The following is a 15897-nucleotide window of genomic DNA, read 5'->3' on the forward strand; positions in this document are numbered from 1 at the left end:
ACCCCTTCCGAATCGGGACTCTCTCCACTCTCACCCAGAAGGCCCCCGAGTGCCAGGGCATCACTGGGTCCAGGGCGGCTCCTGCCACTTCTCTGCCCAGAATCCTGCCAGGGATCCCGGTGCACTCAGAGTCCGAGTCCAGACCCCCGCCCCACCCACCACAGGATCCCGGCATCCTCACTGTCTCCCCACTGGTCCACGAACAGGCCAGCCAGGCCTGCACCCCAGGGCCCTTGCACTGGCCGTTTCTACTGCCCGAACACTCTCCCCCTGGACAGCCAAGGGCTCGCTGCTCCGGGCCTCTGCTCCACACCACCTCGTCACAAAAGGGGTCTCAGGGAGGGGGGCCTCAGGGCTTTCTTTAAAACATCAGCCCCCCGCCCTCGCCTCTGCCCCTCTCTGCTCTGGCATTCTCCGTGGAAAATGTCAACAGGAGGTATATGTTTGCTCCGTCATCTCCTCCAGCGTGTCAGCCTCCCAGTCCCCTGACGGGTCCCAGCACCGAGAACCCAGCAGTGCGTGCGCAGGACAGACACTCAGCGGGCACCGGAAGATCCCGCCTCTTCTGCCTGGGAGGGGCCTTCTCGGTGCACATGCTCATCTCCGGAGCCTTCTGTGAACACCTACCCCGTTGCTCCCGAGAGCCCCACGGCGAGCCTCCACAGGTATGCGCACCTACGCCCACACCATGCCAACTAAGAGAGGAGCTGGCTGCATGTGAGAAAACCTAAAATGACAGTCCCCAAGTAAGGAATCCTAGAGGCCAGCAGCCTGCCCGGTACTGCGGTCCCACTGTGCTCCCAGAGGCCGGGCTCCTCTCAGTGATTCGCTCCACCACCTCATGGTCAAGAATGGCAGTTGGAACTCCAGCCATCACAACCACATTCCAGACAGTTGCAAGGAGAACGGGGGAGGAAAGCAAAAGGGGCTTTCCCAGCTGTCTGCCTGCCTTTGGGTAACTCTCCTGAACCCCCTCCCGACACTCGCCACCCATCGCATCCCTACTTATGGCCCCCACCTGGACACAACCAGGGTTCCCGCGAGATGCTTGGTGGGCATCGGACTCGGCTGGCTGCCCTCCCAGCCCTGGCGAAGCCTCCACGCAGGCACCACTCACTCACCATGAGGATGCGCCGGTAGCTGTCCCGGTCGATGCCCCAGAGCTTGAGGTCCGTCTTGGCCTTCACAGTCGCCGCCCTGGGGGTGCCGTAGATGAGGGCCAGCTCCCCGAAGCTGCCGCCTTCACTGATGCTGGTCACCCACTCTCCGTTCACATACACCTTGGGGGAACAGGGGGACAGTGTCATGGGGGCTGGGGCCACCCACCCTCTGTCCACATACACCTCCGGGTGACAGAGGGACAGCGTCACGGGGTCTGGGGCCACCCACCCTCCGTCCACATACACCTTTGGGGGACAGAGGGACAGCGTCACGGGGGCCTGGGGTTACACTGCTGCTTCCCGCGCAGGGAGCCCTCCGTTCCATCCCCCAGGAAGGCACAAGGCTGCTGCAGCCCCCAGATCCCTTGCAGGCGGGTAGAACTCGGCACTGCCCTGCCCAGGCCCAGGATCGGCCAAGGCGCCTGCCTCACGCCCAGCCCTACCCAGAGCCGAGGCTGGACGGGCACAAAGGCGGAGGCCCTCAGCGGTCAGTGCAGACGAGACTGGCCAGGCCCCAGCTGGACGCACTGCTGCGGCTCCCGGTCCGCAGGAGAGCGAGTCCCACCACCTCCCAGGTCGGCCTGCGACTCAGCTCCTCACAGACTAGAGGTGGGCTGTGCACCTGGGCCTCGGGCTCCCTGACTGCACACCAGCGAGTCACCCCTGCCATGGCGCTCTCGCCCCACCCGTGCGGGCCCCTCCACTTCGTTCACAGACAGCCCTCCCTGCCGTTCCTGCTGCCTGAGGTTCCAGGGAGCAGCCCGGCCCCTGGCCCACCTCCACCGGCAGGCCCCACGGCCAGGAAGAAGCCAGGCTCCCCGGGCCTCCCCAGGGCCTCCGCTCCCCGCGGGCAGCACCCAAGTGCCCGGGCCTGCGGTCAATGGGAGCGGAGGCTGGCGCCGAGGGCCGAGCCCAGAAGGCGGACAAGATTCCCTTTCAGCCTGGGAGGGCGGCGCCCGCCGCACAGTGTCCCTACTATCCAGGGGCCGCACGTCCGCATCCTGCAAGAATGGCCCGGATTGTTTATTATACAGATTCGCTTACTATAAATTAACACAACCACTGTTCATTCCCTCGATGTCAATGAGCTTAAAGAATGGTTCCCATTGGCAAAAAGCATGCATGTCGGGAAAGAATGGATTGCGATGAATCATGGAAGCAATTCTTATGGAATCAATGACTCATTATCCTGATAATAACTGAGGCACAGAACTGTCAGCCTGCGGGGCACCACGCAGGTGATAACGGAGTCCGGTGTGAGCAAGCCTGGGGAGCGGTGGCCGGCCTGCCCACAAGGTGTCAGGGGAATGGAGATGACAGTTTACAGAGCGACCCGGGGCCTGCGCCTCTGTCCCCTCGAGCCCCTGCCCGCCCAGCGAGCCTGCACGACGCCCCTGCCGGGTGTCGGGGAGAAGAGACGCCAGCTTCCACTCAGCAAGGCCCTCGAGGAATCAGGGCGACGCCCATCCTTCCCACGAGGCAGGGAGTGTGTCCGCCCGGCTGTGCCCCGAGATGCTCCCCCCAACAGAGAGCACCCCCAGAGCCGCCACCTGTGGTTTTCTCAAAGGGGACCAGAGTCTGTGGAGGGGCAGTCACGGTGACCCAGGCTCAGCCGGGCTGGCACCAGCTCCCCTCGCAGCTGGTCCTCCGTTCACAGGGCTTGTATGTTTGTAAAATCCTCTCTGCGTGGATACAACCCTCAAACCTTAACCTGTACGACCCTAAGCGTGCAGTGCAGTGAGTCTCCCCACCACTCCGGTCAGGGCGCGGGACGTTTCCAGGTGCCGGGAACTCCCGGGGCCCCTCGAGGGCTCAGGTGCCTTCAGATGACCGCGGCGCGGCTGAAAGGAACCCCAGCACGTCCTTCTGTGCCAGGCGAGTCTGAGCGCTGGGTCCAGTCCGTCCATTCTCACTGCCGCGCCGCCACTCCCCAGGCTGTGGGTGACGGACGCCGTCTAGTTTCAGCTCTGATTCCGAAGGGGGCCTCGAACCTTCTCACGTGTGACTAAACGCCCTCACTCTCGTGGGTGATGCAGGGGGTGGGGGTGGCACTGGTGGCGTCACGGGGGTATCCACGCGATCTGCGGAACGCCATCTCCCCAGGCTGCACCAGCCGGCCCTCCCCTGGCGCCCGCGCCTGCTCCCTCGGTGCGGGGACACCACAGTGACGTGGGCTCAGAGGACCACGGATCTCGGGTTGGGAGCCTCGCCGGACATACGGAGCCTGGGGAGGGTGTGCAGCCTCCCGGCTCCCACCTCAGGGGGAGAAGGAACCACCTCCTCGGATGGCTGCCGGGGGGCAGGCCACCCCCATCACCCGCCAAATAGCACAGGGTCCCCCAGGGAACAGGGTAGGTGGCTTAGGAGAGGCAACAGCAGCGGCTGCACCTCCACTTCCCCAGGGCGTGTCCCCAAAGAGCACGTAGGCAGCTGCTGCCGCAGGGCACACAGGACCAAGGGCACCTGGGCCGGAGCGCGTCACCAGGGGGCCATGAGCACCCTTCCTCACCGAGGTCCCGACAGCGTCCTCAGAGGCGTCAGAGAAGAGCATTGTGCAGAGGCGAGGCCGGGCAGGGCCGCCCCTCGGAGCACAAAGGGCCATCCTTCTCGGACACTGGCCTCTGTCACCAGGGCCGCACAGTGCCCAGCCCCACCCCAGCTGGCACGCAAAGGGGCTACTTCGTGCTTTGTTTCATTTTTGTTTTTCCTTCTTTTAAAGAGAAGTGGTGGGAGGCCCTACTGGGCTACGTCTGTGCTCCCGCCGCTGCCTCGGCTTCTCCGGCTGAGCCCAGAGCTCCCGCCCCGCTGATCTTCGTTCATTCGCTCACTCGCTGTCACCCCCGTGTCAGCCCCAGCAACCTGGGTGTCTGGCACGCTCTACCTGCTGGGTTCAGCGGTTTGGAGCGTGTGGATTCCTGTTCACCGGGACTTACCGGCCGACCGGTCGGTGCTCACCACACTAGCGTTATGTCATGGAAACAAGCGCAGGCCCTGAAGAGAAGGGATGGCGGAGCCATAGTCCAGACCATGCAGAGAGGGCTTCTGAAGAGGTGACTTCGAGCCCAGCCTGAGGGGCCCCCTGAAAAGACCAGGGGGAAGAGATCTGAGGCGGGGGAACAGGACGAGCCAAGGCCCTGAGGCAGGGCTGAACTCGGAGGGCACTGGATGCATCAGGACCACACAGGGAGATGTTCGTCTCAGGACCAGAAGGTTCCAGCACGGCTGAGGCCAGGTTCACATCTGGGAGGCTCCCCCTGCTGCAGCTGGAGCCCAGCTCAGGGCAGCGGGCGGGGAGCAGGGAGGAGCGAGGGGCGTCCCAGAAACACAGCCTTCGACCACGTTACTCGACAGGTGGTGTGCGGACCAGGTGCACAGCACCACCTGGGAGCCCGCGGAAGCCCAGGTGCACGCCCCCCTCCCCACCCGACCCCCGACAACGACCGGCTGAATCAGGCCCCAGGGGTACAGCCCAGAGGCCAGGATCTCAGCAGGTGACGCTGACGCCTGCCCGCGATGGGCCAGCTCCGATCTGACTTTGGACGGACGTGGAGCCGGTGACTGACTGGGTCGAACGCACGAGAATCTGCTTACCTGAGACCAGGTAGCGCTGCGCTCCCATCAAGGGGGGCTTGAGATGCGGACCTCGGCCCCGCCGAAGCAGACGAGCAGCTGGGAACGCCAGGGCGGCCGCCTCCCCGCCTGCCCCCAAACCCGGGACACTTCGGTTCAACACTCGACTCCACAGAAAACAGAAATTCAATTGAAATAACTGTTGGGTGAGTGGAGACAGAATCACTCACTGAGTTATCCACTACGCTGGATGGGGGGGTCCTGCGGCCTCAGCCCCCCTGCCCCCCGCAGCCACTTCCCACGCAACCCGGAGCCGCCCGGGCAAGGAAGCGAGTAGGGCGTGCCAGCCGCTGTTGTTTTTGGTTCCACAGATGGTGAGAAAAAGCTAATGGCCCAGCTCCCAGGCTCCGGCCACAAAGAGACGGGGCCTCCAAGCAGGTGAGTCTGTGCGGGTGAGTCCAGGTATGTCGGCTGCGCTTCTCAGGTAAACCCGGTTCCGAGCCTCAACCCTCTTTAGCCCAAAACACATGGGGAAAGTCGACTGTCTGGTTTTGCTTGAGAGGCAACTCCTCCCAGAGACTCCCTCCCAGCTCCCTGTCTGTGGTGCCCGGGTCACGTGGACCAGCCCCACGGGGTCAGCAGACACTCCTCAGGGGTGGCCAGCCACCAGCCAGGTTCCCTCCTCGGAACCCACCACGCCTGGGCCTCCTCCCGCCCTCCCCTCACAGACATCACGCTCTCCGAGGTCCCACAAGGCAGGGTCCCATCAGGATCCCAATCCACGTCTGAAGCGCCACTTACTTCCGGGGTGACCACGTGCCCCGTCAAGGGCCCGCTGTGGGGTGTGCACGAGGACCGACCGGTCCCCTCCCCGAGCTGTCATCACATTACCACCACCACACAGGGGGCTCTGGGTCACCTGTCCGTGATTCCAGAGCAGGCTGTGGCCACAGTAGGGCCACCAGGACCTCTGCAGGGAACCAAGAGGGGTGCTGGGCCCCCAGACACACCCTGTGGGTGAGATGCTGCAGGAAAGCTTCACAGCCGGCTCGGGGCCATGGCCACCCAGCGCCCAGGAAGTGGCCGGTCAGCAGAGAGCGCCTGAGAGGACGCCCAGGTCCCTGCACAGCTCGTCGTCCACAGCAGCACGGCTCAGGGTGGCAGCCACAAAGGCGGGCACGACAGGTAAACGGATAAACAAGACGTGGGCCATCCATGCAGTGGAATGACTCAGCCTTAAAAAGGGAGGAAACTCTGACACTTGCTACAACATGGATGAACCCTGAGGACGTGATGGTCAGTGAGATGAGCCAGACCCAGGAGGACAGACCCTGTGTGGTTCCACTTCTGAGGTCCCTGGAGGCATCAGGGTCACAGAGACGGCAAGAGAGGGTGGGGGCCCGGGGCTGCGGGTTAGTGTTTCACGGGGACAGAGTCTCAGTTTGGGAAGATGAGAAAGTTCTGGAGACGGACAGTGGTGACGCCACACAACAGTGTGAAAACGGACCCTGAAAACGGTTAAGACGGCAACTGTTACGTTATGTGTACTTTACCAAGTAAAAAAGAAACACAGACCACCAGGCAAGCAGACTGGTGGGCCGTGACCCGTGGAGCCGGACGGCCTGGGGTGCCCTGTCCCCGAGAGGCCCCTCCCACCTCTGGAGACGTCTCCTCACAGATGTCTCGTGAAACAGGGGGAGCCCTGGGCGGGGGGGTGCTGGAGCCTGGGGTGGGGTAGAACCCCCCCCCCCCCCAGGAGGCCCTGAAGCACCAAAGGCCTGGAAGCATCGGGGAGGAACCGTGTTCCTGAGCCTGTAAGGTCAACCGAGGAGTGTCCTTTCAAGTGGAAATGCTACGTTCCACGAATAAAACAAATTGGGAGATATTTCTGTGCTTAGGAAAATGGATTATAGCTCTCAGTGACACACACACTGCAGCCAGCACTCTCCACGTCTCTCTGGAAAACCGTAATTTAAACCAAGCTGGTGTTTCTGGCATCCGGTCACCTGGCCGTCGCCCCCCCCCCACCACCGCAGGGCACCGTTGGTCAGAGGGCAGAAGGGGGGCTCTGGATGACCACCCCCAAACCATGCCCGTTTAAAGGCCAGGATGGGGCCTCCGAGGGGAGCCCACGTGCTGGGGGCTTCAGGGCAACAATGTGACGGACACAGTCTCCACTCCCACCGCCCTCACAGGATGGGCCTCACTCAAGCCTTAAAAGCCTCCCTCGGAACCCTCACAAGCGGCCAGTCCCTGGTCAGGGTCCCTCCCCTGCTCCCCAGAAAGGAGCAAACAAAACACGGCCCCAGGCCTGGGAGAACTGGGAGAAGCTGCAGCTTCGTGCCCAGAGCGGTGCTAACAGTCATTATTAGAATGCGTGCTGGCAGTCAACAGCCCACTTTCTCACCCCAGGTTCCTGACTGAGCATCTTTTGAGTCCTTTAAACGTGGCCTCACCCACAAGGCTCAGGCCCTGCATGTTTATCGTGCGCTCACGCCCACATCACAGGAGCTCCCTCTGCAGTCTCCCTCGCCCCGCCCGGCCCTCCCACGCCCACCAGCAGCTGGAAACTCTGATGAGACTGACGGAGGGGCGGCCCCCAAGTCACCGCCTTGTCCCATCCGGGCTGACTGTCCCGAATTGGAGAGTCAGCCAGAAAGTGGCATCCACCCACAGTGCCCAGGCATCCGGGCTCAGGCGTCTCACAGCTGCCTTCGTACCTGAGCCGCTGCGGGGAGGGCTGGACCTGCCTGTAACCCCGGTTACAGCAAGTGACCCCACTTCCCTGTCACACGGTCGCCTCCCCATGTCCCCCGCCCGGAGAGACCTGGCTCGGTGACTGACATCCCTGGGGGCCAGGAGGGGTCCTGCCCAGACAAGTGGGCCAAGCCAGCCCCTCCCCTCACTCACAGATGGAGGTGCGGGCCAGCAGGTGAGAGCACCTGACACTCTACAGTTTGCTGGGACGGGGGTCCTGAGTCCAGATGGGGCGCGTGGACAAGGACACCCAGGGCTGAGCGGTTGGGGCCAAGGGGCCTGTCTCGGGGGACAGCGCCCGCCCCACCCCCCGGGCCCACCGCCCAGCAGGTAGGGTTCCCACCAGCGCTCAGCCCTGTGGCCGGTTCCAGCACCTCCACTCAGGCAGTGCTGGGTCCGGTGGGTGCCCGCCTCTCACACCCTCCTGTGTGCTCGCACCTTCAGAGGGGAGGTGGCCGCCAGCACCTGGGGCCATTCCTCCCTGCAAGGGAGAGGGCATCTTCACTGTGCACGGGGCCGACCGAGGAGGGTGGTGGCGGGTGGATTAATGGGGACAGAGGGCAGGGCAGACGTACTGGGGGCACCCACAGGGCCTCCACCCGACCCCGCGTGTGGAGTAACACAGAGATGCTGCCACTCCAGGCAGGAGGGCCCAGGCCCAGGCAGCAGCCAGGTAACCTCAAGGCTTGGGCCTCGCATCTGCGTGGAGCACACCAGCCAGGGAGGCGCGTCTCACGGGACCCCGACGGTGGGCCCTCGAGGCTCCTCGAAAGACAAGGACAGGGCTCTGGGTCCAAGGTCAGCCGCCCCTGCATCTGCTCGCTGGGGGGAACCCAGCCTCCGACGTGCCAACCCCAGGGTCATTTCAACTCTCACTTAGCCACATACTCTGGTGACATGAGTCGGCACTTTGGAAACACCTTCGGGATTGAACTAGAGGAGTCATGTGACTCCAAGGAAAGCAGAAGACGGAGGACATTCCGGGGGCTGGAAAGCAGGACCCAATCTTTGTGGGACCCTGTGCACAAGGGAGAGTCCCGATCTCGGTCGTCAGCCCAGTGGCTCTGCCTGGGTGGGGTCTCAAAGGATGCAGCGAAGTTTGCAAGTCAGAGCAGGAATAAGAACAGAGGGAAAGGACGGGTAGAGGCTCAGAGGCAAGATGCACACTGGGAATGTCCTTCCAGGGGGTCTCCCCGACGACTACGAACCCCAAGGGCAGGGGCCGCGTCCCCAAAGGTGTATCCTCAGGGCTTTGTAAGTGTCCAGCACACGAGTGCTCAATCGACATTTGAGCAAGAAAACAAGAAAGGGGGGACTTCCCTGGTGGCGCAGATGGCTGAGAATCTGCCTGCCAACGCAGGGCACACGGGTTCAAGCCCTGGTCCGGGAAGATCCCACATGCCGCGGAGCAGCTAAGCCCGTGCGCCACAACTACTGAGCCTGCGCTCTAGAGCCCACGAGCCACAACTACTGAGCCTGCGCTCTAGAGCCCGCAAGCCATAACTACTGAGCCCACGTGCCACAACTACTGAAGCCCGTGCTCCGCAACAAGAGAAGCCACCGCAATGAGAAACCCGCGCACCACAACGAAGAGTAGCCCCTGCTCGCCACAACTAGAGAAAGCCTGCGCACAGCAATGAAGACGCAACGCAGCCAAAACTAAATAAATAAATAAATAAATTTATTAAAAAAGGAAAGAAAACAAGAAAGGGACGGAGGACGGGGGACAGGATGGAGAGTGGTGACAGCAGAGAGACCGAGGTGCAGAAGAAGCCCACACAGGGGTCAGGGCCAGAGGAAGGACCCGGACCTGAGCCTGGAGCCAGCCGACCCCTCAGCCCCTCTGAAGGGGGCAGCTCTGGAGACACCGGGACGCGGCAGCCTCGTCGGTCTCCTCTGCTTCCTGGGCTGGTGTTGTTTTAACCCAACGCAAAGCCCACAGGAGGTGGCCCTGCTGGCAGCCTGAGCCCGGGTTGGAGCCGCAGCCCGCGCTCACCCTCCATCTGCCACCCGCTCTGCGGCCGTGGCCGCCCCGGGCCCGCGGCTCCTGCCTCAGTTTCCGCCTGTGGTGTGAGACAGAACAGCCCTCGCCCCCAGAGGCCTGGTCCAGGCCCCCCCGCTCAGGACGGACAGAAACTCCGACTCCGTGTGCCGCTCGCCCTGAGGTCCTCGTGGTGAGTCACTTCCTGTGCCACCAGCTCCGGAAGCCGAGGGCCGCCCGCCGGTTCCCAGAACACGCGACCACATGGACGCAGACGTACTGCTGGCGGAACAAGTGAGCAAATGCCCCCCCAGCCCCTCCACAATGGCCTGGCAGTTCCAGAAGCCGAGCCCTGAGAACCGGGCTGGGTCAGTGCACCGGGGCGGCACTGCCAGACAGCAGCGGGAACCCCAACGCATGGGGGCTCGGATTGTGGGGGTGGCGTGTGGAGACCGTCAGTGGCCCATCCCTGCCCCATCCCCAGCACTTGCGTCCTGGGCCCGGAGCTGGCTCGGGGGCTCCTTGGATGTGCCCCGATAGTGCCGGGACTGTGGAGTCCAGAACCCCAGGACAGGCTCAGTCCCGAGCCCGGGGCATGGGGGCCAGTCTGCCGCGGGGGCCTGCCTTAACCAGACGCTCCTGGGAACAGGTGCACAAGCTGGACCGAATCAGGGCCACAGAGGAAACCTTGGGGGTAGATGCACTGCTAACGCCCAGCCGAGAGGATGACACTCATGGAGGCCGAAGGAGGAGGGGGAGGGGTGTGTGGGGGGAGGTTGGGGCAGAGGGCAGCACAGGCCCAGCCCCGCATTTGGAGAAGCCCACGCGGGGGCCCCAGGCAAGGACACCGCCATCCAAGCAGGGTGGGCTCAGCCTGCGGGGGCAGGCGACTGAAGGAGGTACACCTCCCTCCAAGTCGGAGCCTGGGTCCCTCACTCCTGAAGGCAGGAAGTAGGGGGAGGAAGCTGAACGAAATCAGGGAGCATCACATCCCTGGGACGGACGGAGCCTGGTTCCATCGTAAAGCCAGAGCCACAGGGCCTGTAGACATTTAAAAAGCGTTAGCACCCAGCATGGCTGAGTGAGCCTGCTGGGCCGTGGGCTCCTGGCTGGGGCAGGGCTGGTCAATCGGGGCCCCGGGACCGCGGTCGGCTTGTGCAGGAAGCAGGCGGCAGCTGCCCTTCTTATTTCACTCTGTGCTCAGATATGCTTACAGTATCTTTTAAGTGAACTCTATCACTTCTGGATTGAAAAAGCGGAAACACGTCACTCAGAAAGACGTCTTCTAGCCCTGGGCTTGTGCGCAGAGACAGGAGTTATTTTCCAAAAACAGTTCAGGATACTTACGTCCACTTCCCCTTGGTCGATTACGTAGAAGTTACCCCCTTCGTCCCCTACAAGAAAAGGGAAACAGGACACGTGATGCAAGAATGCGAAGTTTTGTTTTTCTTGTAATAAACCACCTTTCGGCATTGCTTCATAGACCTCTGCAAAGCAGTACCGGGTCTCATCAATTTTAAAAAATCTTTAAATAAAAGCTGTATGTATGGAAGGTGCAGAACACGATGGCCTATTTCACACACGTAGGGAAACGGCTACTGCAGTCAGGCCGACAGGCATGTCCTCTCCTGACACCGCCATCTGAAATCCACTCCCAGCACGTTGCCAGGACTCAGCACGGCTCCACCATGTTCTTAATAACAAGGAGGTTATCGAAACATATTAACACATGTTAACTTGTTAAGTGGACTGTTCTGAAGTGCCATTAGTGGCTTTTCTCAAGACAATGAGAGTTTTGTATAATGTACATTCTTTTTAATGAATTTATTTATTTATTTGTTTTTAGTTTTGGCTGTGTTGGGTCTTCGTTGCTGTGTATGGGCTTTCTCTAGTTGAGGCAAGCAGGGGCTACTCTTCGTTTTGGTGCACGGGCTTCTCATTGTCATGGCTTCGCTTGTTGCAGAGCACGGGCTCTAGGGCGCAGGCTCAGTAGTTGTGGCTCGTGGGCTCTAGAGCGCAGGCTCAGTAGTTGTAGCGCACGGGCTCTAGAGCACAGGCTCAGTAGTTGTGGCGCACGGACTCAGTAGTTGTGGCTCATGGGCTCTAGAGCACAGGCTCAGTAGTCGTGGCACACAGGCTTAGTTGCTCCACGGCATGTGGGATCTTCCCGGACCAGGGCTCAAACCCGTGTCCGCTGCATCGGCAGGCGGATTCTTAACCACTGCGCCACCAGGGAAGCCCTAAATATGCTTTTCAAGTGAATAACCCATTCTTCCCAGAGGGCTCTGGCCCCGGGGAGGAGCAGAAAGGGGCGTACCTTGCTGTATGACGGTCTCCCCAGCGATGTGCATGACGGGGAACATGGCATCGAATATGTCGCTGGAAAAGAAAGCACAGCATGGGGGTGCTGCAGGGGCACCAGGCGACCTGCCCCTCACGGGGCTTCCCACGGCTCCTGCCCAGGGGAGACGATGACCCCTGGGACCCGCTGTCCCTTGGTCATGACCTCCTGATCTGCACGTATCGGGGTTTCACAAAAGTGGGATCACACTCAACAGACTCCACTTACAAAACGTAAAACAGATCGTGACTGTTTCCACCGGGACACGGCAGCCAGTCCTGGCCTGCTTTCTGCTTCTTCCCAGGCGAACACTTTGCATCTGAGGGTGCTGACACCAGTGCAGAAATGGGAAGAGACCAGGCTCTGTAACTGCTCACGCGAGGGGCACAGGGCCGACGAGGCTGGCTCGGGCTGTGCCCGCCAGGCAGCCCAGCCGTTCCATCGCCCGAGTTCAGTGTGCGACAGACCCACAGGCAGGATGGGAGGCGCGGGCCGCGGGCCAGGTGGGGACGCCCATCACCCAGGGCACGTGTGCATGTTGGTCCAGGACCCTTTATATCCTCGGGATGGCAACCAGATGCAGAGTCAGAGGCCGGGGTCTGGATCCCAAAGTGCAATGACCACGCTCAGGGATGTGACCCACCCCCGGGCACACGCTTCCCCAAAAGAGAAGCATGAAGCTGGGGCCCCTCAGGCAGGAAACGCACCCTGGCAGTCAGGACGCCTGTTTGCTGCCCGCCTGCCTGTTTAAAAAGGGGATTTTTGGAAACCGGTCAGTGCAGGAGCCTCAGAGGAGCCCCAGGTGCCGGGCCCCGGGGAGGCAAAAGCAGGACCAGAGATCCACACAGCCCTGTGCTCGCCTGCTCCCAGGGCCCAGAAGACAGGAGTAAGTCTTAAGGCAGGTCCTTCCCCTCTCTTTAAGCATCTCTTTCTCCCTCTGAAGGAGGAGGAGGGCAGCACCCCAGGGGTCTGGCAGGTGACCGGAGGCTGCGGGGAGGCGGGGGGAGAGGGTGCAGGTGCCCGTCAGGTCAGAGCACAGCTCCCAGGTCTGGTCCACGTGGACGCCGTCCTTCCGTGCGTGGCTAAGTCACGCTTCCACCTCCAGGCACACCTGAGCTCCACCTGAGCCCCGCCTGCTGCCCCGATCCCTTGGTCTCCTGATCAGGAGGGAAAACGAGCCGCTGTCTGTCCTGAGATGCGTGGCCTGGGCCCAAGGCCTCCCTCGTCTTGCTACAAGGGCCGGGCTCCTCAGACAGGGGAACCTCAGCCGCCATCAGGCAGCCCCTCTGCTGCCTTGGCCTCCCGAAGATGGGGATCCACTCCCAAGCCTAGAACTTCCCCCTTCACACCAGGGTGTGGCCTCCGATCGTCCACGTGCACATTCAAGATGAGGTCTGACCCTTGAGGCCAAAACACCACAGATGAAGGGAAATGCAAATCAAAATCACGATGAGATAACACCTCACACCTGTCAGAATGGCCATCAGCAAAAAGAACACAAATAACAAATGTTGGGAAGGATGTGGAGAAAAGGGAATCCTCCTGCACTGTTGGTGGGAATGTAAACTGGTGCAGCCACTGTGGAGGACAGTATGGAAGTTCCCGAAAAAAACTAAAACTAGAGTTGCCACATGATCCAGAAATTCGACTCCTGAGTAAACACCTGAAAACAATGAAAACACTTAATTCGAAAAGATACGTGCACCCCAATGTTCATAGCAGCACTGTTTACGACAGCAAAGACACGGAAACAACCTAAGTGCCCATCAGCAGATGAATGGATAAAGAAGATGTGGCACATATATACAGTGGAATATTACTCAGCCATAAAAAAGGATGAAAGAATGCCATTTGCAGCAACACGGATGTAGCTGGAGGATATTATGCTAAGTGAAATAAGTCAGACAGACAAATACTATATGATCTCACTTATATATGAAATCTTAAAAATACAACAAATGAGTGAAAATAACGAAAAAGCAGCCGACTCACAGATGTAGGGAACAAACTAGTGGTCACCAGTGGGGAGGGGGGAGGGGCAAGACAGGGTGGGGGAGTAAGAAGTACAAACTACTGTGTATAAAATAAATAAGCTACAGGGATGTATTGAACTATACAGGGAATACAGCCAGTGTTTTGTAGTAACTATAAATGGAATATAACAATTAAAAATTATGAATCGTTATCTCATACACCTGAAACATGTAATATTGTTAATCGACAATACCTCAGTAAAGAAAAAGAAAAACCCACTGATGAATCCCAACTTGATATATTTCTGAAAAAATCATGCAAACAGAGCTGTTCCATTCTGGGCTTGCTATTTTCAGCCCATAAGTAGTTTAAATGTTCATCACAGCTAATTCCAACAACACAGACATTTTGGTTTTCGTTTATTTTAAATCCAAACCCCACTGCCCAAGTGCCATTTTAAAATACGGCTAATAAAAAGAAACGAAATTGAGTTATTTGCAGTGAGGTGGATGGACCTAGTCCGCCATACAGATACCGTATGCTAACCCACATATGTGGAATCTAAAAAAAAAAAGGTTCTAATGAACCTTGGGGCAGGACAGGAATAAAGATGCAGACGTAGAGAATGGACTTGAGGACACGGGGAGGGGGGAGGGTGAGCTGGGACGAAGTGAGAGAGTGGCATGGACATATATACACTACCAAACGTAAAACAGATAGCTAGTGGGAAGCAGCCGCACAGCACAGGGAGATCAGCCCGGTGCTTTGTTATCACCTAGAGGGGTGGGAAGGAGACACAAGAGGGAGGAGATGTGGGGATGTATGTATACGTATAGCTGATTCACTTTGTTATACAGCAGAAACTAACACACCACTGTAAAGCAATTCTACTCCAATAAAGATGTTAAAAAAATAAAATAAAATAAAGCTATTTCTTGACTTGCAAGTAACTGTTTAGAACACGTCTTGCTGGTAAGTTACTTATTTTGACCTTGGAAACAAGACCTTCGAAGCTACAGTCAAGCCAGCAGCCAAGGCCACCGAAGCCTTCACTTCACGCTGACCTTAGCTAGGCAGCAAAGTGCCTCTGAAAACAATCCTCGTGGCAAGAAGGGAAGCCGCCAGCCACGGGGGGCGGCGGGGGGGTGCCTCCCTCGACCATAAGATGCATCCGAGCCCTGGGGGTGGGCGCTGGGCATGCCTGGTTCCCAGCTCCTGGTGGCATCCACCCCCCTCCCCGGGAGGGCCATGTGGCCCCCAACACCTTTCGGGGTGTGATCGGTTCTGGGTGTCACCTGCTGTCCCCACCCTAGCAGAAGCCAGACCCTGGCCCTAAGGCCTCGGGGGTGTGAACACATTGCCATGGAAACCGGGCCTTCTCCCACAGGCCATCTCTTCAGAATGAGGGTGAAGAATGTTCTCTGATGGTCGGAGAACACCCACTCCTGGGGTGAAACACCAGCCGACTCCTTCCGGCTTCCGTGATCTGACCTCAAACCTGCTCTCAGGGCGGGTGGCCTCCCAGATGAGACTGCGTGGGGCCGGGGACCAGGGGACGGTGTGGGACGGGCAGCCTTGTGTGGCCCCAAAGCCCACGGCCCAGCAGACTGGCCTTGCAGTGGCTCAGACCAGCCCAGGCTGTGCCGATGTCCCACCGCACTCACCAGCCATACCCCTCTCCCCTGCAGGAGGCAGGTGCCCCAGGGGTCCCAGGGTCTTGGGGTAAAGGCCCTGGAAGCTTGCCCATGGGGGCGCGTCTTACAAAATGCCACTGTGCCCCCAAGCGACCAAGAAGATCGCCCGGGAAGGACTCACTCACCAAAGTGCTGCGAAGCCCTGGCGGCCCACCCTCCACGCTGAGCCTCAGATACCGACTCTGCAGCTCACGGGGCCGCCGCAGACCCTTCCAGCACATAGCATGGGCAGGCCTGTCCACAGTCACTTGGCAGGGCCGCACGGACGTAGACCCCAGTTCTGGGACCAGCCCGGCGCTCAGCCGGCCAGAGAGCACCAGCCTCCTTCTGGATGACGGGGCTGGTGGGAGAGACCAGGCGGCCCGCTGTGCTCCGGGTTCTAGGGAAGCAGAGCCCTTCCCACTCTCCCCGTCCTCCTCC

The 15897-nt window shown here is 60.1% G+C and overlaps 1 protein-coding gene across 1 annotated transcript in view; it reads right to left on the reverse strand.

The window, feature by feature from the left end:
• PRKAR1B (protein kinase cAMP-dependent type I regulatory subunit beta) overlaps positions 1-15897 on the reverse strand; it is an 86622-nt gene that overhangs the window by 22893 nt on the left and 47832 nt on the right. The window contains exons 5-7 of the mRNA XM_065892159.1: positions 11786-11847; positions 10816-10862; positions 1122-1280 (exon numbers count right to left, since the gene is read on the reverse strand). Of these exons, the coding sequence (XP_065748231.1) occupies positions 1122-1280; positions 10816-10862; positions 11786-11847 (268 nt within the window). The remainder of the gene's footprint in view (positions 1-1121; positions 1281-10815; positions 10863-11785; positions 11848-15897) is intronic.

Source organism: Phocoena phocoena, chromosome 15 (assembly GCF_963924675.1).
Source record: "Phocoena phocoena chromosome 15, mPhoPho1.1, whole genome shotgun sequence".
NCBI lineage: Eukaryota > Metazoa > Chordata > Mammalia > Artiodactyla > Phocoenidae > Phocoena > Phocoena phocoena.